Raw genomic sequence first — 22661 nt, 5'->3', positions numbered from 1 at the left:
GGATTAGGAGTTGACGTGGGAGCAAGAAGACATTCTCTTGGGATAGGAAAGAAAAATAAGTATGGACTATAGGGCCAAAGCCAAATGAGAGGCAGGGGACTGATATGTAAGAGTCAGGAATTGACTGAAGTAGTATGAGACAGTGGAAAGGGACAGGGTGCCAGAGAATACAAGGTGACCCCGACTTTGAACAGGATCCAAGGGTAGCTGTGGGAGTAGATAAATAGACCTGTTTCAAGTCGTGATCTACAACCCTAGTAGATCCCAGAAAAAAAGGGCGTGGATGCTCCAAGGCTTGTCTCTTACTGGGTGGTTGTGATGGAAAGACAAGGGAACAAAGGCGGCAGCAGCCAGGTTATGAGTCTTTTTGTCAGATGCACACTAGAACCTGGCCCATAATGATTAGTGGACGGCTAGTGGCTGAAGAAGTAGGTCCAAGTTGGTTAGGGATTACAAGACTATTGAGAGACTAAAGAACTAGGAGACAAAGGAGAGCTCAAAAGGAACATACTGATGAACAAGGGCAGATACTGTTCATTTAGGAAATACTACATGAATGCCTATGGTATGGAGGCATACTGCTAAAGTCTTAAGGATGATGAAATTTTACAGACTTGAATGAATTGGAAGCTTTTAGTCATTAAGTTAGCCCAGAGAGAGGATCTCACAAATGAAAACAGATAACCACAGAAGTTGAGGGGGGTCACATCCCTGGGAGGGAGAGAGGGTGTTAATGGAATCATTAACATAGGCAATGAAATTACTCAGGATGGTAGCAAGAGTTAGAGGAAACTGAAGCTCTTCGCCCAAGTGCTAGATTCTTCTCTGAGTATGATGATGAATACATCTTGTCTCTGTGTACCTTGACTGCCAAGGAACAAAACCAACAGGAACTCACAAGGACCTATCTCTTCCATCTTTGAGAGTGCTACCCCAGGACTCTTTGATCTCAGATATCCTTACCCATTCTTCACCAACAGCACCAGAGTTGGGTTAGAATCAAGATCTTGAGAACAATGGGAGAAGCCATATAGCCTCTTCCTGTCCTATAGGCAGGAAGACATGTCTTTATTCATTAGAAAATAGTTATTTAAGAAGAACTTTGTCCGTGACTAAGTAGGCTCCTTAGGAATTGAGACTTGTTTGGGAGCTGCTACGGACTTCTTCACTGGAGGTAGGGCACTCTCAGGACAAAGCCAGAGTCTGCTTAGGGAGAACAAGGGCAGCAGTTCTTACAGGAGGAAAGCAACGAGGACAGAGGCAATCTGACCACTTGGAAAGGATTCAGTAATGGGCAGGGACAGTGTCCAGGGCTTCCTCAGGTTCACGGGTGATGTCCACATTCTAAGGAGAGAGCCCAGGGTTAGTAGGAGGTATAGGGTCCCAGTTCCTGCCTTGCCTCCTGTCCTCACTGCCAGGCATCCCTCTTTCAGCAGGGGATGGGTCCTGGTACTCTTCTTAGGCATGCCTGGGGAATCAGCCTGAGGCCTGTTTAGCAGGGACTGTCACAGCCCTGGGCCTCTATGGGCCTAGACTATGGTTCTTGCCATTACTGAGTGCTGATTGATTTGAAACACCTGGGATGTCTGGGGCTGCAGACAGCCTTTCCATGTGTGAGGGTACTTTCAGAGTGTACCTTGTTAACAGCCAGCTTGGGTACAGAGCACCCCACCTACCTCCGGCTTGTCCCGGTGTGTGTTCACAGCTTCTACGTTCAGGTAGATGGATTCCACTCTGCAGCCTCAGAAAAGAATAACGCATGTGTCCATCAACATTCAGGATAAGCCCAGGTCTTCCCTAAGGTGTTATTTCCCCCTTTACCATCATCACTGCCCACACCCCAGGCCCATACTCTCTAGATCAGCAGTTCTCAATCTATAGGTCACGACCTTTTTGGGGGTTGCATATCAGTATCCTAAATATCAGGTATTAACATTACAATTCATAACAGTAGCAAAATTACAGTTATAAGGTAGTGATAATTTTATGTTTGGAGGTCACCACAACATGAGGAACTGTATTAAAGGGTCACAGCATTAAGAAGGTTGAGAACCACTGCCCTAGATTATATCTTCCCTAAGACAGGGGAGTTCAGATGAGCTGTAGGATGTGTGGGAAAGATTTCGGGCCCCAAAGCCCAGTTCTTTGTGTGTCTGTTTGCTCGCCTTCAATTGTCCATTTGTACATGGGGAAAGAAATGAGAGGAGATGATCTTTGTGACCCCACCCCCAACTTTTGTGACCTATAAGCCAGTGGTCTTAATGTATGTATGACTGACAGTCCTCCAAGCCATGCTAAGTGGAAGAGTCCTAGGTTGTGGTTCTGGGTACTCAAACCCAGGCAAGGTTTATTCAGAAGACAATTACAGCAATATTAAAGTTGTGATTCCTGGGAAGTTCTAGGGAACCTGAAGAAGAAGGTGTGGGGGCCCCACACAGGAGCTCCACTGTTCAATGGAGCCCTTCAGCACCATTCCTGTAGACTAACCTAACCTATCACAGGTTTCAGTTGGTCCTTTTACCCTGGACTACATTTGATTTCCTTGCTTATGAACCTTTCGTAAGTAACTAATGCCCCCATTCTTCAAGATGACCCCAACCTATAATTTTCCTGAGGTGTCTGTTGGGGCCACAAAGAGAACAATGTTCTGTACTCAGTGCCCAGGCAGAGACAGAAAGAGCCAGGCTCCGGGTCTGGATGCTAGCCTAGTCCTTCCCTATTACCCTACTGTCACCAGCTGCACCTTTACCAGGACATCCTGCCAGCCACCCAGGGAACCTCACCCAGGAACCTTCTAGAGCCAATGCTAGGCACTGGAGGCATAGTCCTGGCTTCTACGTGCCTTTCCTTAGCTGAGAGTGGGGTTACTTACCATAAGCCACCGGTGTGAGTTTGAGCACTGTGTGCAGAGGACACTTGAGATAGGGCAGCTCATCTGGAAAGGAGGAAGAAAGAGCCTTGAGAGATGCAGTACTGGGCAGAGGACCACATCCAGGTTGCTGGGTGCTCCCACTTCTACCTCTGCTCCCTACTTGAGTCCCAGTACAGACTTACAGCTGGTATTCTAGATGGTGGATAGTCAAAACAGCAAGCTAAGCAGGGCAAGAGAGAGCAACCTAGCTGCCTGGAAAGGTGGACAGAGTGTGAGTCCCATGGAAGGGCTAGGTACCCACCTAGGGGCCTCAATTCTTTACTCAGAATCAGCAGGAGATGAAAGCAAGCTTCCCTCCTGCCCCAGGCCAACTTTCCACAGACTCCTTACACCCTCTACCCCCACAAGAGTCCACAATTCTGAACCCTTTCTAAGTAGTACTTCCGTGGCTGAGGCACATGTACTATTTTGACGACTCCTACAATCTTTTCTCCAGCTCAGGCAGCAACCCCCCACCTCCCATCTGTCTCCCTGTCTCTGTCTTTCTGTCTCTGTCTCTTTCTCTGTGCAATTCCTACAACTTGTTTATAGACAAGAACTGATTGATTCATTGGTTTCCTGTTATTGACAATTACGCAGAAAGTGACTCTGAACATTTATGTACAATTTCCTTTCAAGACCAGTGTTTCTACTTTTCAGACAGACAGAAAAGAAGGGTGATCTGCCTCATTCCATAGATAAGGAAATGGGCTTCAGGGGGAAATGTGCCACGGCTAGGAAGTGGCAGTTTGAGGCCTTGAACTTAGGTACTCCAAAGACAAGGTGCCTACTCTGCCTTTGCAGTTTGTGACTGCCACCATGGAGGGATTCACAGAGTACTGGGGATGCACACCTTTTGGGGCACTTTGTCTTGATATCCACCTCACCACTCTCCAGGCTGCATTACATATCCTTACTTCCCTTATTTAGCTGGAATACCATCTCTTGTAATGACTTCTTGTCCCTTAGGTTAATTGTAGGCTTTAAAGCATGCCACCATTCTCTCAATCTCCTGATATATCAAGATGGGGCATTTTCCTGGAAATTGATTCTGTTCCTCCTCACTGTCAATCATTATAATTAAGCTCTGGGCCAATGACATTTTTTGTGTGTATGACCACACTGTCACCCTCATTGATGCTCTGGGTCCTGTCCATTGTTACTTTCCATATGAAGAAATAGCTTTGGAGAACAGAAGTAACTCATCTACAGTTTCTGACCCAGCTCTACCACTGTCTCCTCTCTCTGGCCCTCAGTGTTTTTACAGAACAAGATTAGATTAGGTACAATCTAAAGGTGCCCTAGCCCTGCAGTCTGTGGGTATGCACTCTAACTCATATGACTTCTCTGTGCATTCTTTCATCACTCTCCTGAATATGGGTCAAACTATCTGCCCAGCCCTGTGTAACCTTGCTCCCAGGAGAAGTTGTGAGCAGCTAGAATGGTCTCTGTGAAAGACGGTAAGAAATGGAGACATTAGGAAGTAACTACAAGGCCCCTGTGTATATTTGAGAGGGCAGGGCCTCTTGACAGGCATCTGGGATTAACTCCTATACCATGAACTTGGGAAGTCATTTCACTTCTCCAAGCCTTGGTTTTCTCATCTGAGCAATGGGAATAGTGCTCGCAATCTCAAAAAATGCTCTGAAAAGCACAGATGTAAACATATCAGAATTCTAAGACTAAAAGGACCTCCATCATATAGTCCATCACCTATTTAAAGTAAGGACATTTTTGAGGGAGGATGTTGAAGACCAAGTAGAAAATAGGACTTATCCAATGTCAAGTTCTCAAGTTCCTTGGATTCCAATCTTAAATTATTCCATATTTTATATATTCCTTATTTTTAAATTAGCATAACAGAACTGACTCAAGAGTTTGGGACACTGTACGCATTAGAAAATAGCATTTAGCATTGCTCCCAAATACCTTCAAAATATTTTGAAAATGCCAACATTTCAGCATCCACATTAGAAATGGATTGTCATATGAAGGTGGTGCCAAGCCACCTGAGAATAAGATGTAGTATATATATACTTTGTATACATATATATGGCAGGATTTGAAGTCTGTGTATACATATGTATGGCAGCATATATAGTCTATATACATACACACACACATATATGGCTGTATATAAAGTCTGTATGATAATATATGAAGTCTTAGTGTATGTATGTATGTATGTATATATAAAGTATACACACACATATGGCAGTATATGAAGCCTGTATAAATATGTATGACAGCATAGCATAAGTAGTCTGTGTATATATGGCAATATATAGAGTCTGTGTATACATACTTTCATAAATACAGGGTCTAGATAGTTTTGAAAAATAAATTACCACTTGAAAAAATTAAATTGTAGACATTGCTATCTTGGAGAAATTATTCCTACAGCAAGGGCACAGATCTCACTCTCAGCTGAGGCCAGTGTGCTTCAGAGCTATACTGGCTCAGCATGTGAAGCTGTGGCAGACTGTTTATGCTGGCTTTCAATATGCAGATTCTATAGATTAACTAAGAGTATACTAATAATGAATGGCAATATAGCCCATAAATGCATCATCTGTTATTGGCTTTTAACATGTTTAGTTTAATTTTACCATTAATTTGTTCCATTTTTATAGTTGAGAAAACAGGGTGGTGGAGGACGGGGTAACAGTACTTACTGAAGGTAGCACAGACACGTGTAACAAGTTTGAACCTAAATATCTTCGTTTTAAATATTGTGCTTTTAACCACTAAGATATAAACTTCTTTTTTTGGGGGGGGTAGCTGAGGATCGAACCCAGGGCCTTGCACTTGCTAGGCAAGGGCTCTACCACTGAGCTAAATCGCCAACCCAAGATAAAAACTTCTAATTGCTGACATCAGCATCTCAAATCATATCCACCTCTTCATACCAGGAATGGGGGTGCGATGGTACCTGAACTTTTATCCAGGAAGTATGCCAGGAGACACCGCATGACAGCCTGGTGACAGATCACTAGTACATTTTCTTGTCGTTCCAGCTCCATTATAACTGGCTCAAGACGCTGAACCAGATCCTCATAGGACTAAACAAAAAAAGAAATACTTGGTAAGAAGTGGAAGTGGGAGTGAAGCATATTTACCCAGAGGAAAAAACTTGGTTTGGGAGCCAGTTGAGTTGTTGACCCAACAGTGTGACTAAGGCAAATCACTTGTTTCTTAGGGTTTTAGTTTCTTGTCTGTTAAATGAACCAATCAATAAATGTGGGCTAAAAGACAACACTATACCCCCCACTATGAGATATGTACTTAACTGTACGACTGGCATTAAAAAAAAAAGGAAAATTCTGACCCATAGTATTCCAAAATGAAAACAAAGTAAGTGGGTGTAGATGCCACAGCTCTACTGGGATATTTGGCAATCTCATTAACCAAGAAGCTGGGATTTCAAAAACCTTATAGAAATAGGAGTTAAGCTAGGAGTTGGGATTCAACATAAATATGAGACTCTCAGAGGACAAATCTTTATATTGCCGCAGGAAAATGTAATGGCTATTATCACAAAAGCTACCACTAAGGTCAAGCCATGTCTTAAGAAGGCTTGGTGATATTTTAACTTTTGTATATATATTGGCCGATTTCCACAATGATTTTTTTGTATTCTGTGTGTGGTTCCAAGAACTCCTAACAGTGTATTTATCTAAAATACCTATCAAGCATCCAAGGCCAAACAATTTCCTGAACTAAGGTAACACCCTTGAGGAAACTGCCTGTTTCCTAGGTCAGGCGGATAGCTTTATTTCTTGTGCAATTTAAGGTGAGACCCTCCTTTCTTATACAGCTTTACTAACATTATAGACTCCTAACTTCTTACCTAACCTCTTCTAGGGATGTAGATTGAGCACATCAATTCCCTTTTTGATCTACTAACCGATCATTAGTTCTCAGTTGACCTCCTCCTTTAACCACTCACCTATGGGATGATAAAAGAAAGCCTGGTGGTCACTGCCTGAGGAAAACTCTTACCTGCCTTTATGACCCTGTAAGAATTCAAGCCTGGTGACCTGGCTGGAGGGGGAGGATTGCTATTGCTTGGGTTTATAACTGAATACCACAGAGAACTTGAGGATGGAGAACAGAAAGGTATAAGGAGACTTAGAGGAGGATTTGACATATAGAACATGAGGATGAGATGAAGAAGACAAAAGAGAATGGAAGAACTAGATGGGTAAGAACTGGAGAGGAACTAGATTGAAAGGCTAGAAGACAGTACCAGAGGAACAAGATGGAAGATGAAGGAGAGCCAGATGGGGAAGAACAAAATGAGGAAGATCAAGATGAGAGAGAAGGAGATGAGAGAAGTGTTAAAATGGGAAAGAACTGGATAGATGAGAACCTAGAAGGGGCAGAACTAAGATGAGAGAATTAAGACAGAACCTAGAGGGGACAGCAGGTAAATGTAGAGAGAAATCAGGCAAGAAAGAAACTAGGCACGCGAGCAGAACAGAAGCTGTGTAGAGAGGGAACTGACACAGAAGAAGAAAGTGTATGGACTAAGGAGTTTCGTGTACATAGATTCATTTCTTTTCATCAAGGATTAAATTATCAGCTCGTTGTAGATTCTTCCTGGACCCCCATAGTTCCCGATATTATAGCCTCCATAAAAGTTTAAAATAGAAAAAGTCCATCAACAGGAAAAAAGTAAGAAAATGTATCTGCCTCTCTGATTCTGATGGGAAAAGCTTCCGGTAACAATTTATTTTAAAAGGCTGAAGGCATACATGTAGGAAGTTTTATAACCTTAGTACAAGGAAGAAAGAAAGAAAGAAAGAGAGGGGGGGGGAGGGAGAGAGGGAGAGAGAGAGAGAAAGGGAGGAGTGGAGGGATGTTGAGGAGAGGAGAAGAGAGTGGAAAGGAAAAGGGGGACTAAGGAGATGGAGGAGAGAATTGGAGGGGAGAGTGGGGAGGAGAGGAGAAGAAAAGGGGAAAAAGATGAGGAGAGGAAAGGAGAGGAGGGGAGAGAGATGAAGGGAAGTGAGGAAGGAGGAAGGGAGGGTAAATCAAGTAAGTATCTAGATATAGAAGAGTGGAGCTTAAAGGTAACACAGATATAAAAGCTTTTTTTCACTTAACCAATGAAACAATAATGAAACTGAACAATTTCTTAGCCATACTGGAAACAATAAAACAATGAGAGGAATATCTTTAAAGTGCTGAGAAAATGATAATCAACTGGGAGTTTCATATGTAACCAATTAACATTGAGGATTGAGGTTGCACTCCCAAGATAGTTTTAGGTAATAGGAAGGGTGAAAGTACTAATGACATATTTTCAGAAGAGAAACTTTCATAACAAGATGGAAAAATGGAACTTGGGATAGAAGCAAGAATGATCAAAGGATCAGTAAACTTTTAGTTAAATGACTTATAAAGTAATGATAACAGTTACGACACAGTAGTTCATCTAGGGAATAAGAGATTGAGGCTACATGAAAATATAAGACACATAAGTAAAGAGAGGAAGTTACTGATGTTTGAAAGATCCTATACTACTTAGGGGATAGCAGAGGCATTGGTTTTTAGATCGTTAGTCATGCATATTCAAATACTAACTGCTCCTATTCTAGTTTCACCTTTATAACTCCCGAACATAATGTTCTATCTCCTCTTCCTTGGGGAGGGTATGGGAAAGTAGGGTAAAGGAGGGAATATGGGAGGGACAACTAACTATAAAGGCCTTTTGAAAAACCACATGGAAACCTACTGTAGAAGCTTCCTAAAATATACACATACACAAAAGGAAACTAAATGGAGTCACCATAGAATAAGAGAGACAATGTCCCAATTAGACATCTTATGTTAGCAAGTAAAAATTCCAGTCCCAGGAATGGGTTACATCTTGTTGAGTCATTGGCCAAAGGGGTCCCACAGAAGGCCACAAAACAATGCAGGCTATTGGTTTTTCTCTACAATCTGATAGTAAGGCCCTATTTTTGAAGACACAACTTACTTATGTCATCAAACACAGAGAAGTTGAGTTGGTACCCAACTAAGCTTTACCCCTACTGACTAGCATTTATGGCGCTGGAAGGTACTCTGCACACTACCAGAGGAGAAAAGGTAACTGTCAATGTCACCCAGCTACAAAACCCGTGCCTTTTAACAGTGACCTGCCTGCAAGATACACTAATGCAATGGTGGCACAAATGTTATGAGAACAACAAACCAGTTTTTAATTGGATTTAAGCCTAATTCTATGAGATGGAACCTATACATGACACTGCTAAAGTGTCCAAGAACCTGACACTAGATAAGTCATTGGCCTATGGGAAAATCTAACACTATTATTCTGCTAAAAGAGCATTAACTATAAATGACTTCAATTCTCATCAGAGAAGCTTCCTGTTGTAGTAGATGGAAATAAACACACACCCACAACTGGACAATGTGTGGGGGTGAGAGACTTTGGAACACTCAGTCCTCAATGGGATGTCTTCATCAAACCCCTCCCTTCAAGACTAAGGGATCTTATGTTGAAGAGGAGGCAGACAGATTAAGAGTCAGGGGTGATGGATGACTTCCAGAAAAATAAGAAAATAGTGTCTCCCAGATACAACAGGACTGATGCACACGTGAATCTATGGTAGCATGATATAGATTCAAGTCACTCAGGATCTCAGCACTGAGAGGAGGGAGTGGACATGGGGTCCCACACCTAACCAAGAAGCTATTTGCAACTGATACCCACTGGCAAAATCGCAAATCAGTTTTCTCCAATGTATTATCACTGGTATATCAAGCACACTTCAGAGCAGACTCTATACTCAAGAGTAGCTGGCCAATGAAAAATTAACTCCATGATTTATCTGTTTTGTTTTTGTGAGCTTTTTGTTTTGTTTTGGCATTTTCTGTCTTATTGTTTTTTTGTTTGTTTTGATTTTCATTTTTTTGTGTTTTTGTTTTTCTGAAAGAGGCAGAGAGGAGAGAGACAGAATGAACAACATAAAGTTGGGCAAGAGGGAAGGTAGGGAGGATCTGGGAGGAGTTGGGGGAGGGGAAAACATAATCAAAATATATTATATGAAAAAAATTTAATTAAAAAAGAAATATAAAAAGTTAAATGTTCAAGTTGATTGTATAGCAATGCACAACAAATTATTTGGAGTGATTTTAAAGTACAATATTTTGACCTCATACCCTTAGTGGGATATCTTCAAAAACAGAAAGAACCATGATGGATTTTTTTAAAGTTAGCGTAACCTCCATAAGAATCTGGAAACAGATTATAACACATACTGATGAAAAACTCAATCCTAAGGAAAGCAAGAGAAAAATAAAGTAAGCATAGAAAGTTCAAGACAATAGAAACAAATGTTAAAAAGTCGGTAATACCAATAAAATATATGTACCATGCTTAGTATTCAAAAGGCATATTTCAGTTTGGATTAAAAACCACAAAATTCAACTATAAACTGCTTATAAGAGACATAAATGAAACAAAAGTACTCAGAGAAGTTGAAAGCGAATAAATAAAGATGAACTCAGAAAATGGTTAGAAGATACCATGGAGAGCTAGATTTGTGTTAGGTAAATAGCATTAGTAAGGAAAAAAGAATTAAGTCATTCTTAATAAAAATATGTAATGCAGTGAGAAGACAACACTGCTTTAAATTTGTATGCCTCTAATAACACAGCCTAAATATATATATAAAGGAAATGAGAACAAATAACATTAACTTAATAAAGTCCCTTCTGAGAATGAAGATGAAAATATTAAAGTGATTTGTGACTGAACATAACATCTACTGTTTTATCTTCCCAGATGTCCATATTTTCAGATAACTGTTCATAGGGTTTTGGATCAGAGATGGAGTATGACTAATAAATATATTAAAATGCAGAACTGGCTAAGTAGAGGCTGTACTGAAAGCAATAAGCATTCATCTCATATAGAGACAGGAAAATTATGGTCTGGCTCATATGGTAGCCAAGAAGTTGATTAAACTAATAGCTTTTGTTCCTTGCCAACTGCTGAGAGAGCCTGGAACTTTAGGCAAGTTGGCAATAAAATATTACAGAATTAGAGTATATTGAGCTATTTCAAGTTGTCCAGTGAGAAAATGACAAATACAAGGCATTGGATAAAGTGTATTCTTCTAGAAGTACATAATGCCTATAAGCAGGCAAATATGTAGCTTTAAAAAAAAGAGGAGTAGTAGGTCATAGCAACTATCACTGAGCCTGACGACCTGAGTTTGATCCTCAGAATCACATGATAGAAGGAGAGAATTGAGTCCCATGGGTTCTCTGACCTTCACAAGTATGCAGGCCATGGCATACATGCATGCACACACTGAATGAATGAATGAATAAATAAATAAATAAATAAATATTTTTAAAAGAAGAGAGTTAGGTTGCCTAACAGCTAAGGATCAGATCATGTATGTTGACAGGTGACAGTTACTGAAAACATGCTTTGCCTTGCTTCTAAAGCTATTTACAAAACTCTGGCAGTTGGAATGAAGATACAGGGGAAGAATCCTAGGAGTGAGACCACCCCTTCAACTTTACCTCTCCCTTTGGATAGCGGTAACGATATTTATCCTGGTCGCGTAGTGCAAATTCTTCAGGGTAGTGTTCCTGGATTTCTTCATAGGTCATCTCCTCACAGACACCCTATTAAAAAGTATTTGTGAACAATATAAACACCAAGGGAAATCCACATAGCTTTTCCCACAGTTCAGAGACCAATGATTATAGAATAGTATAACATCTGGGTTTCTGTGAATGTACCTCTTGAGTTGTACCTGTTGCCTATGGTGTGTATGTGTGTGTGAGGTGTGTGTGAAGACAAATGGAAGGGTGTGTTCAGACTGAGTATATGATATTTTCCTATGATTACCTCAATAGTTCTGTATGTGTATATTATATATAGGTATATATACAATAGGGACTTGCTACTGTGTTTATAAGCACGTGCAGCATGCTTATTATGTGTGCTGCTGTGATATTTTGATTGCATTCTGATGATAAAGTTTGCTTTGAGTCAGAGGGTGTAGCTAGCCACTAGCTGACCGAAATTAACCATGGAGGTCTTGAACTGAGGATAGGAGATAGGAAGTAGTAAGGTGGGGCTGAAAGAGGATCTCAGGCCTTTTGGATGGAGGAACTGAGGAGAGAAGAGGTGGCTGGTGGTTTCTCTGCTTCTCTGATCACTCAAGTTCTTACCTCAATATCTGACTCCTGATTTTTTTATTGATAAAGAATTAGATAAACACATCAGTGTGCTTGAGATATGTTCAAAGCCTTGTGTTTGTGTATATATTATGTATCTATTTTTGCATATGTAGTGCACTTGTAGTCTCTATGTGTATGTACAGAGTGTCTAAGTATCTGAGAATATACCCATGTGGTGATTCTGTGGCATGTGTCTTCATGCGTATTGTTGGCATATATCCATGAATATGTGCATTCTGCATTATATTTCTGCTATATATTTGTATCTGTGTGACTATGTCTGAAGCTATGTATTAGTGCTGTGTACACGTCAATGGCTTGCTCACCTGTACCCATAGGAAATGCATATATGTATATGATGTGCCTCTATTTATTTCTAGATTTGTGTGCATATATAGTGCAGACATGATTGGCAGAAGAGGGTTGCTGTGACTGTGAAGCATGTGTATACCTTTAAGCATACTTGTGGCAGGTGTCTGAAACTGTATGCAAGTACACAATACAGTGCAACTCTCCCATTGGATAGCCTTCTTTAATCTTCCTGTCCTGCCCTCTATTTTAATATCTCTGGGAAAAATCTATCCACAGATACTTCAGAAGGCAAAAACTAGGAAATTTTTTAATGGTTTCAGAGTGGGTCTAGAAAGATAAATTCTGAGAGCTTCCAAGTCTACTGACAAATCCCCGTAGGCAAGGCTGCTGGTGCTGGTGGTAACAAGTGATATTGTTATTGACATTTCCTTCGAAGTGTGTGAGTTTTAATTAAACTCTATTTGTTTGGTGCCTGGGGTCACAGACTCGGGCTGTTGTCATTTTGGACTATCTACCAGGCTTCCTTCAGGGGCAGGGAATAGAACACTTACAAATTACAAACAGCTCTGCAGTGTCAGCCTTTCCGAATGGACATTACTCATAGGAAATAAAGTGCACAAAGATTCTTTTAGACTCTTTTAAGCTTCTATTCTGAGGCTTATTGTGAGGCTTTTTGCCTATGGAAATGACCATTGCCTTCTTATTTTGACTTTAGGCGACATGCTTAACCTCTCTGACTTTAACTTTCCTCATCTGCAAAATGTAAAAATAACAACTACCTTATCTAAGTTGTCTAGTTTGGTTCTCTTGCTGTGATAAACCATGACCAAAAGCATTTTGGGCAGGATGACAGTCCATCATTAAGGGAAATCAGGGCAAGAGCCATGGAGGAAACATGATTACTTGATTATTACCTTAAGGCTCATATTAAGATGCCTTTCTTATACAGCCCAGATCTACCTGCCTAGGGATGATACTGCCCATGTGAGCTGGTCCCCCTATATAAATTAGAAATCATGAAAATGCCCCACAGATGTTCCCATAGGCCAATCCAATGCTGAACTTCACAAAATCTCTTATACATGGTTGGTTGACAAAACACAGAACAAGGTTTGATGAACTAATTAGGTTCCCTAGAATAGAGGTAACCCATGAGATAATCTTAGAATTAATTACCACCTCCATACATACATGGCAGGACATTAACCCTTTCCATCTTACCGCATCAATCTCATTCAGGGCTTTCCACTGTTCATAGGGGACACCTAGGGCCTCAGCAGTCTGAATGGTCCTCTTCATATGGCTAGTCCACACCTTTAGGGAGCTGATGCCTTGAGACTGAATGAAGTTGGCCAGGGAATAGGCATACTAGGGGTACAAAGGAAAGAAAGGAAAAAAGAAGTGAGAAGGGAAAGACCAAGGGAGCCATAAGAACAAGTTCAAACCTCTCGTGAATGGTGAAGTACTGAAGGACAAGCAAGAAAACGAGGGTTAAATTTATATAAAGATAAACCTGGGATTATAGCTCAGAGGTAGAACATTTGCCTAACAGATACTGATGTGCTGGGTTCTAATCCTAGCACCACAAAAAAAATTACATAAAGACATACGCTTGAGAAGGTATGATACAGAGAGGCTGATCAAAGGACACAAAGTTATGGTTAGAGAGTGAGCAATGGGTACAAAGTTACAGTTAAGAGAATAAGTCCTAATATTCCAATGCACAGTAAGGTAGCTATTGTTAAAAATTGGTGCTGTACATATCCAAACCCTTAGAAGATTTTGAACGTTCTCATCACATACAATATTAAGCCCATAAGATGATGGGCCAATATACAATTAGCATGGAAATAATGAATTTTATCTAACAAATATGTGCAGTCATAAAGGGTCAAAAATAAAAGCCATATCTTTTCCTGAACCACTAAGGATGAAAGAAAGTAAAAAGGAGTATCTATGCTTAGGGTAGGGGACACTGATGTTTGTTCACTGAATCCTCTACTAGGTGAATCATTCATTCAAACAGGCCCACCTCTAACATATGTGGAGGCTAAGAACAAATGGAACACCCTGTGGTCTGCATGCTTTCTCCTTCCATTTCTGATGACATCCAGCACTTCTAGGTATCTTTCTATATGTCTGAGGTTAATCAAATCACATCATGGAGTTCTGGTTATACTCCATCTCCAGTGGTCCTTGGGGCTACACTTGGGCCTGAAAGTTAATATTCCTGTGACCATAGCCTGTCCTCAGTTGGAGACTGGAAGAAACTATCAGCTAGTTGCACTGAAGCAGATTTCAGGCCATTACAATGGGGTTCCAAGGTTATAAGTGCCCAGAATATGAAAGACATGCTGTGAATTCCCATTGCTTGAATGGGGATCCTGATACCCAGTTGAAAGGCATTTGCACATGCATTGAGTAGTCATAGCCCTGTTTTGGATGCTGGAGTGTTAATCCCTCCAGATCCAGCCACTTAGAGAAACAATGGCAGTGCAGAAGGGAACCACAAAGGGCCATGGGAGCCCTGTGTTCAAGGTGCTAATCAAACATGGCATGTCCTAGGTAAATCTGCACAAATGGGCATAGGCACAAATTTGTATGATAGATGCAAGTCAGAAGTCAGTGTTCATGGGTAGAAGAAGCCCTTGCTTGAGAGAGTAAGAGAAAGGCAAATTCCTAATAGCTTCCTTACATAGTGCCCATCTCTGACCTCATACCATACCTATAAAATGTAAACATCATGCACTTATCCAGCCTTGTCTCTGAGCTGTGTGGAAAGCAAACTATTTCCTGGTACACAGTAGGTACTAGTTAAGTGAAAGTTATAGAGATTAGGGTGGCTGGCCTTTAAAACCAGGTCTGGTGCAGTGGGGCTGAAGAATGTAAAGGTTTGGGTCAGATGCGTGCATATATACACACATTTGTGTGTGCAGGAGGTACTCATGTGGGCATGGAACCTTCTCCATGTAAGAAAATGAGCTGTGCAAGTAAGAAATGGACTAACTATAGCAAAGAAATCCTGGAGATGAAAAATACCTCAAATGATCTCAGCCTCTGTTCTGGAGAGCATGAGAGGTAAGAGTCAGGGAAGAGACAACTTCCAGAGGGAAATTTCCAGTCCACAGGAATCAGAAAGGTTCTCTGACGACAAGGCTTTAGGAACAGTCCCAGTTTGGGACATCTCCCTCCTATCAAGCAGGGGTGCTGAGGCAAGGCAGGAAGGCCTAGTTTTCAGTCCTGCCTATGTTATCTTGTACTGACCATGTGATCTGAGGCTGCTTTCTGTCTCTGTTGCTCAGCTTCCTCATCCATAAACAATGACAGTTATGCTTAGTTCACATTACTGATGGTATTTAAAAAAAAAAAAAAAAAGGCTGTAGAGTTGGCTCAGCAGTTAAGAGCACTGGCTGTTATTGCTCCCAGCATCCATATGATGGCTCACAACAATCTAAACTCCAGAACATCTGATGCCCTCTTCTGGCCTTTGTGGACACCAGGCATGCACATGGTATACAGACACACATGCAGGCAAAACAAACATACACATAAAATAAAAGCAAATAAAATTTGTTTTTTTAAAAAGACACTAAGAACCAGTAATGCCTCTCTTGTACTTCATTTCCTCCCTATGCTATCCCTAAGTGATTTTCCCCAGCAACATGTGTGATAACAAGCCTAGATAAAGGACCAGAAGCTGAGAAGTAAATCCCTTTATAAAACCAGTACCCAGAATGGAAAGGTTTCTTTATCAGGCTGGGAACAGGGAGAGTAATGACCAGAGAGAGTCAGTAACAGACCACAATGAGGAGGGATGTTCCCAAAGGCCAGTGACCCAAGAGATAAGGAGTGAATAGTGAGGAATTCCAGGATGACTAGATCTTGGAGCAGATGCAGGACTTTGGAAGGAAATGGAGTGATAAGAAGCAGTAGGGTAGGGGCAATGTGTTTTGTCAAATGAAGTAGGGGAGAACATCAACACTGAGTCATGAAGAAGAGGGATTCAGGCTGAGACCCTCAGTTCACCTATCTATGTATTTGACAGTTACCAGCTGACAGAAGGACCAAAAGGGACAGCAAGGTGAGCATGAGCAAAGGAGAGAGTGGTGGATGATGAGGAGAGACATCAAGTATGGAAAGGGTGGTCTCTGTGATAGAGCTCAAGAAGCAGCTAGATTTGAGCAGCCTTAGAGGACCATGCTACTGATTTTGCAGAAGCAGTAGGCATATGGGAACCATTCAATGTCTGTGACAGGATTCAGTGACTCATGGTAGAAGACAAGGATCGATCATAATTTGCTCCTTTCCCATCAAAGGATACTTCTCCTCAAAACCCAGTCATTGGCCACCCCACCTAGTCTGCCCACCTGAGTCTTTGGAGCCTTCCTTACCTGTTTGCCCCGAGTGGAGAGGCCAGAGTCACCTCCAATGCGGCCTCTGAGGTTGAGTTCACTCTCACCATGCCGGCATAGGTAGATGGATCGAGGTGTGACATGAATGTTCATGAGGTAGTAGGCTGTACGGCTCTGAACATGGTCCTGCACTCGATTTACCATGTAGCGTGTGCCCACGTCAAAGATCTTGATGTAGGACAGATGACTGGGCCAGACCCAAGCAGAAACAAACATCTTAGGTGCTGATGGTATGAAGAGTTGATCTCAAGAGAAATTCCCAACCACACATCCTGCTTCCAATCCTTCTCTGGAGTTCAGCTTCTACTTACCAAGATGTTATACCTAGTCTTGTTCTAGGTATATGTCCTAGAGATTTTGTTCCTGATAACCCCAAGGACCTCATCACTGTGGGCTACCATCTCCTTTCTTCAGCTTGAGTCAATCTGCCTTTTTACCTTTCCTAATCACAATGCAACTGGCTGAGGTTCCTCTCTATAGCCTACACCTGCAATTCACAAGTACTTTCATCTGAATTTCGGCACCGTGCTTTGGGTAGAAGTTATCTACCCTTTGGGAACTCTTAGAGCAGTCAGAAACATACACTTGAAAACACGTGGATAATAGTCAACATCCTTATCACAAACAGCACAGATACCAAGTATTGGTGTGAAGGGATACAGAAATGGTGCAGAACATCATTAGCAAACTTGTGGTCATGGCCCCAAGTTCCTGGTGGTCCCTTTAGTTATGTGCTCAGCTCTAGAAACTATATATTGAGTAATAATCAAATACAACAACCTGTCTCTGGAGGAGCTGGGAGGCGGGATGAAGATACAACAGATTGGAAGACTTAGAGCCATGAAGTAAGACTTCTACAGCTTCTGTACAGCCATAAATCTCTAGTTATTTGACTGTAAGAATCTGAGAGAGCTCCATGGGAAGGTGTGGGAAATGCAGTCCTAGGGTGGCACAAGCAACCCAGGGCACATAAGGCTGCTGATGGTTTTGGTTTCAGAGAGCTGCTTCCTTGATCTTCCTAGAAAAGTCCTTTACATCTACAGTCTCATCTTTCACAGCTCTGGGATCCATATGCAGTGGCTCCCACAACATTTGCATTTGTTGAATATTTTCTGTGTATCTTGCAGAGACTGGATGAATGAATGAACATCTTTTCCTAATACTAGACTGTATTTCTAAGGGAATTATCAAATTCCATAGCTTTGTCTGTCTGACAGCCTAAGTGATTTTACACGCTATCTACCATTGGTCTCCCCACTCTCAGCACCACACTTTACCCATGACTTTTGAATTCTTGTACTGCTGTTGTACTTAAAATATTCTCAGTAGTCCTCTCCTCTTTGCATACTAAGAGCAAATTAGGCCGGGTGTCTCAAAGTACTTTTTGTTTTGCTTGAAATGATGTACCTTGCTGATTTCCAAAGTTGAGCTCCTATGTACATATCTTTCAAAAGCTAGAACATTTACTCTCTCCAAGAAATCTTGCAGTTTAGAGCTATATAAAGATGTTTGTAATTGCTCAATAACAAATTATTATAAAGTTCATGTTCATCTCCTAACATATGCAATTTAATATAAAATACATAAACTATACTAATGAGAAGGCCTTGGTTTTATTTTTTGCCTACTTTTTTGTTGCTGCTTTTAAACACTAATTGTCAGATGGCTGTAGAATAGTTTTCTTTTTCTTTTTGCAAGATCCAACATTGCTGATGCCATGAACACATGGTTAGCTTGCCTACTGAATAATCCAGTTCTTCCAGGCATTCTTCCTTCAAGGTGGGCCAAGTTCCCTGTTCTGAGTTCTTTCAATCATCTGGCTTACTGTTCCCACACCTGGGGTCAACTGTATATACACCACCTTCTCCAGATTGCTGGTCTTTAAAGCAGAACAGGGGCAACCTTGCTTCTTTGTCTTCCTTAGGCACTGCTAAAGCTGGCCATGATGCATGAGCTATAAATGTCTATTAATTACATAAATTAATAACTAATTTTATTAAAAATAATTAAATAAAACCGGCCTTCTACATCTATCTTCTTCATGCTCAATGGGCTTATCAAAAGAATAACAGAAACAAACAAAACCAAACAGTGCCCCTCTAGGTGTCTAGACTCAGGTCTTTCAGTTACCTTAATGTCATTCTTTCCCTTCAGCCCCCTTTCTGCTTATGATGTTAGCCTATACAATGCCTTTGTGGAATCTGAAAAAGCCACTTTTCTCAAAGCATAAACAACCCAGTTCCATTAAATGTCTTTCTGAGAGAAACAAGTGTTATCTTTGATTCAGGGAGCATGCACAGTGAGTAATCTAAAATTACACATGAAGGCCATGCCCCTTACACTGAATTTTTAAGTATCATTTGAGATTTCCTGTGATAGAAGAATGCGAAGGGGTGAAATCAGGCTGGAATTTGGGAAATACAGGCTTCATTCAGTACAGACTGTATTGCTGACAGTATAGACTGTATAGCCCCGGGCAAGTGTTTGACCTGATCAATCCCAGTTGTCAGTTTCCCAAGTGATAATACCCATTTTTCTTACATTTTCATTGGATAAGACTGAAAGGATGCTTTTAAACTTCTTAGAGTAATAATGACCATTTACAGCCTTTTTACACTTCAAACTTGGGTCTCAAAGAGTATGGGTAGCCAGAGTCTGTTTTCATAAGAACCCATTTTGAAAGAGAGCGAGTTTCTTTGAACATTTTATATCTAAACTCACATCTGCTTTAAACTGCCAACCAATACTTCCCTATCTGTAAGTGGTATCATGAAAGCAAATTGTCTTATTTTATTGCTTTATAGTCTTTTCATATGTTGAACCTCTGTAAAAGCTACCTAAGGACAGAGCCTGTCTCATTTGACTCTATTTACACCTTCACCATACAAGGTTTCTAAAGACTTGCCGATTGAAGAGACACATGGCGGTTATGAGAGGAGAAACACAACAGGAGACAGACTATGTGAGTAGACTTCTAGCCTCACCCATGACTTATGGTAACAGCTTGGGAAGTAGCTTCAGCTCCCTAAGACTCAGTTTCCTCTTTTTGGAAAGTTATGATCTCAGCTCTACCACAGCCTCCTTTAGGGAGGTACTACAGGAATGGGATGGAAGAAAAAAGGCAAATCTGTTTAGATACCGAGGTGACAGTCATGTGACTAGTATTTCTGCAACAACAACACAATATCCACAGAAGGGAGGCATTGGTTCTGGGAGCAAAGTCTCAATCTGTGCCTATTACATAGGAAGGCACAACTTTAGTCACCTCATGAATACATCCCACATCAAGGAATCACTGCTTCACGGAAAACTGGACTGCACGGGGGCATAAAAAACATATCAAGTCCCACTTCTGATATTATGGAGAGAAAAATTAAGGTCCCCATAAGACAGCAAAACTGGGCTAAGGTTCTAGACCTTGACTTTGGGGTGTTGTTGGGTTCTTACCTGTCCAATTCCTCATCCAAGGGTTGGTAGTTGATCTCATAGCACTCAATTCTCTTAAGAAAGTCTTCCAAAACTTTTTCTTGATCACAGTCTGTGTAATCAGGACTGCCGAGTTTCACTTGCTGTTAGAAGGTGGGAAGAGGATAAATGTGGAGAAACAGAGACCCTGACATTGTACTTGGAAAGGGCCCTTACAGACAACTGACTACCACACACCCCATTACAAAGGCATGGAAACTTAAGACTTTGACAAAATTAGGCAACCAAAGAGAAGCTGGGCTATATTTTACAATGTATTTACTCCTAGAGCACACTGCTTAACAATGTCTGTAAGAGAACAGGAAACTGTGTTGCAGAAGAAGAAGCTATCTTGACTTGAGATCATAAAGGCTGTCCTGTATTTAGTCACTGCTGAGAAAATAGGCATGTTGTCATTGGCTTTCTCAAAGACTGGCACCTCCTAATCCTCCAGTGTCCACCTTCTCCTCCTTTATTTCCCACTCCTCCACTCAATCACTTGAGCCTACAAGGAATCTCACTCACTAGCACAAACTAAGCCTCTCTAATCTTTTTTTTAAATAGCCAATCTTTTTGCCTATGCTCACTAGAACTTTGCGACTGATTGCTGGTAGTCAGAAAGGTATTCCTTTTAAAATTTTACTTCATAATTTTATTATTATTATTGTGTGCATATATATGTGTACGATGTGGTGTTGGGGGACAAATGCATGCCATGGTGAGTGTGAGGACAACTTTGTGAAGTTGGTTCTCTCCTTTCACCTTTATGAGTTCTGGGGATTGAACTCAGGTCATCCAGCTTGTGTGCTGAGCATTTTTATCCATTGAGCCATCTCACTGTTCCCAGAAGGATATTTATTTATTTATTTTTCCCAGGATATTTATAACATGCACATTTGACAATGGGACTCTCCTATTTAAACTCCTTTACCATTTCCAAGTGTCTTTTAGGACAAAGTATGAACTATTTTAACAAGTGGATTATGACAAATCCACTTGCCTTTTCACTACCATCCCTTACTGCTCTCCTATTTGGACACACATTTTGCTTTATCAGATTCAAACTACTTAGTTCCCTGGATGTATCACATTTAGTGTATGTTATTCTTCATTTCAATTCTTTACCTGTAAAAACTCCTGTGCACACATCAGGATATTGCTGTTATCTCTACTAGGAGGCTTTCCATGGCATCCCCTGGCATGAAAGAGTGGCCCTTACCACTGTGTTCCTATAACCTTTCCCCTTACCTCATCTCTAATCTCAAGGGCTCTGTCTATATATCTGTCAGTGTCCCTAACTAGACTGTGAGTTCAAGAGAAGGGCTTTTACTGTTTCTATATCTTTAATGCCCACAATGGCTATCCAAGTGTACAGTTTCTCCTGAATCAATACATAGATGGATAATTGGGTGGATGAAGAGGAAGAAGATTTGAACATGCTATACATCCCAAGAGATAAAAATAGGACAAATGTGTAGCAGTTACAGGGAGATAAATTTCACTTTGATTGGGCTACATTTTTTTAAAGGACAATGAGTATTGTTACTATAGGTGTGAACAGAAATATAGACAAATACTTAGCTGAAATTTTAAGTACTTGATGAAAGGTTGAAAGAGATGGCCTTTAAGATCTCTTATGCTCCTGAGCACCAGTAATTTGAAGGGACAAGGAACAACAAAAGTTTGTTAGTGATCTCATTCTAGACCATGCAGTTAAGAGGTTAAAAGTAGCAATGATTCTGATGTGAAATGTGGGGCACAATAGAGAATATGGGCTTTTGAGAAAGACAGCCAAGCTGGGATGTGTTCCTAATTCCATTTTTTTTTGAGCTATACCAGTCTTTGCCAACTCAACTCTTGGAGCCTCAGTTTCTCCTCTACAACAAACATGCAGGGTTTTTGTGAAAAAAAAAAAAAAAAAAACCAGAGAGTCAAGCTTAGTGCTTGATGCATTCTAAGGGCTCTATAGATGCTGGCTTCATCTAACTTTATGGGAACACTGGGCAAGGATGGTCAGGGGAGTGCTTCTTATACAAAGCGGGATGAGCATCTCAGAGAGGAACGCTTTAAGTTTATAGTGGTCTTTTAGGTATGAGCCAAGCCTAAGACAGAATCAGGAGGATTGAGGGTTATAGAGATGACTTAATGGGTAGAGTTTGCCACACAAGGATGAATACCTAAATGTGGATCACCGAAACCCACATAAAGCTGGATATAGTGGTGGTGTATCTGTAATCCCAGTGCTTCTATTGTGAAATGAGAAGTGGAGACAGGAGGATGCTTTAAAAGCTCAAGGGCCAGCTAGCTTGGAAAATGCAACAGAGAACAAGAGACCCTATCTCAAATAA

The 22661-nt window shown here is 41.0% G+C and overlaps 1 protein-coding gene across 1 annotated transcript in view; it reads right to left on the bottom strand.

Annotated features, from left to right (window-relative positions):
• Positions 1-1031: 1031 nt before the first annotated feature.
• Positions 1032-22661, bottom strand: part of Pfkfb1 (6-phosphofructo-2-kinase/fructose-2,6-biphosphatase 1) — a 57341-nt gene continuing 35711 nt past the window's right edge. The window contains exons 7-14 of the mRNA XM_036175080.1: positions 20296-20417; positions 16828-17035; positions 13658-13804; positions 11459-11563; positions 5844-5973; positions 2873-2935; positions 1677-1741; positions 1032-1344 (exon numbers count right to left, since the gene is read on the bottom strand). Of these exons, the coding sequence (XP_036030973.1) occupies positions 1285-1344; positions 1677-1741; positions 2873-2935; positions 5844-5973; positions 11459-11563; positions 13658-13804; positions 16828-17035; positions 20296-20417 (900 nt within the window). The 3' untranslated portion in view covers positions 1032-1284. The remainder of the gene's footprint in view (positions 1345-1676; positions 1742-2872; positions 2936-5843; positions 5974-11458; positions 11564-13657; positions 13805-16827; positions 17036-20295; positions 20418-22661) is intronic.

The sequence above is a fragment of the Onychomys torridus genome, chromosome X (genome assembly GCF_903995425.1).
Source record: "Onychomys torridus chromosome X, mOncTor1.1, whole genome shotgun sequence".
Taxonomy (NCBI): domain Eukaryota; kingdom Metazoa; phylum Chordata; class Mammalia; order Rodentia; family Cricetidae; genus Onychomys; species Onychomys torridus.
Note: the sequence above shows the minus strand (reverse complement) of the source record. Positions and strands in the feature narration are given on the sequence as shown.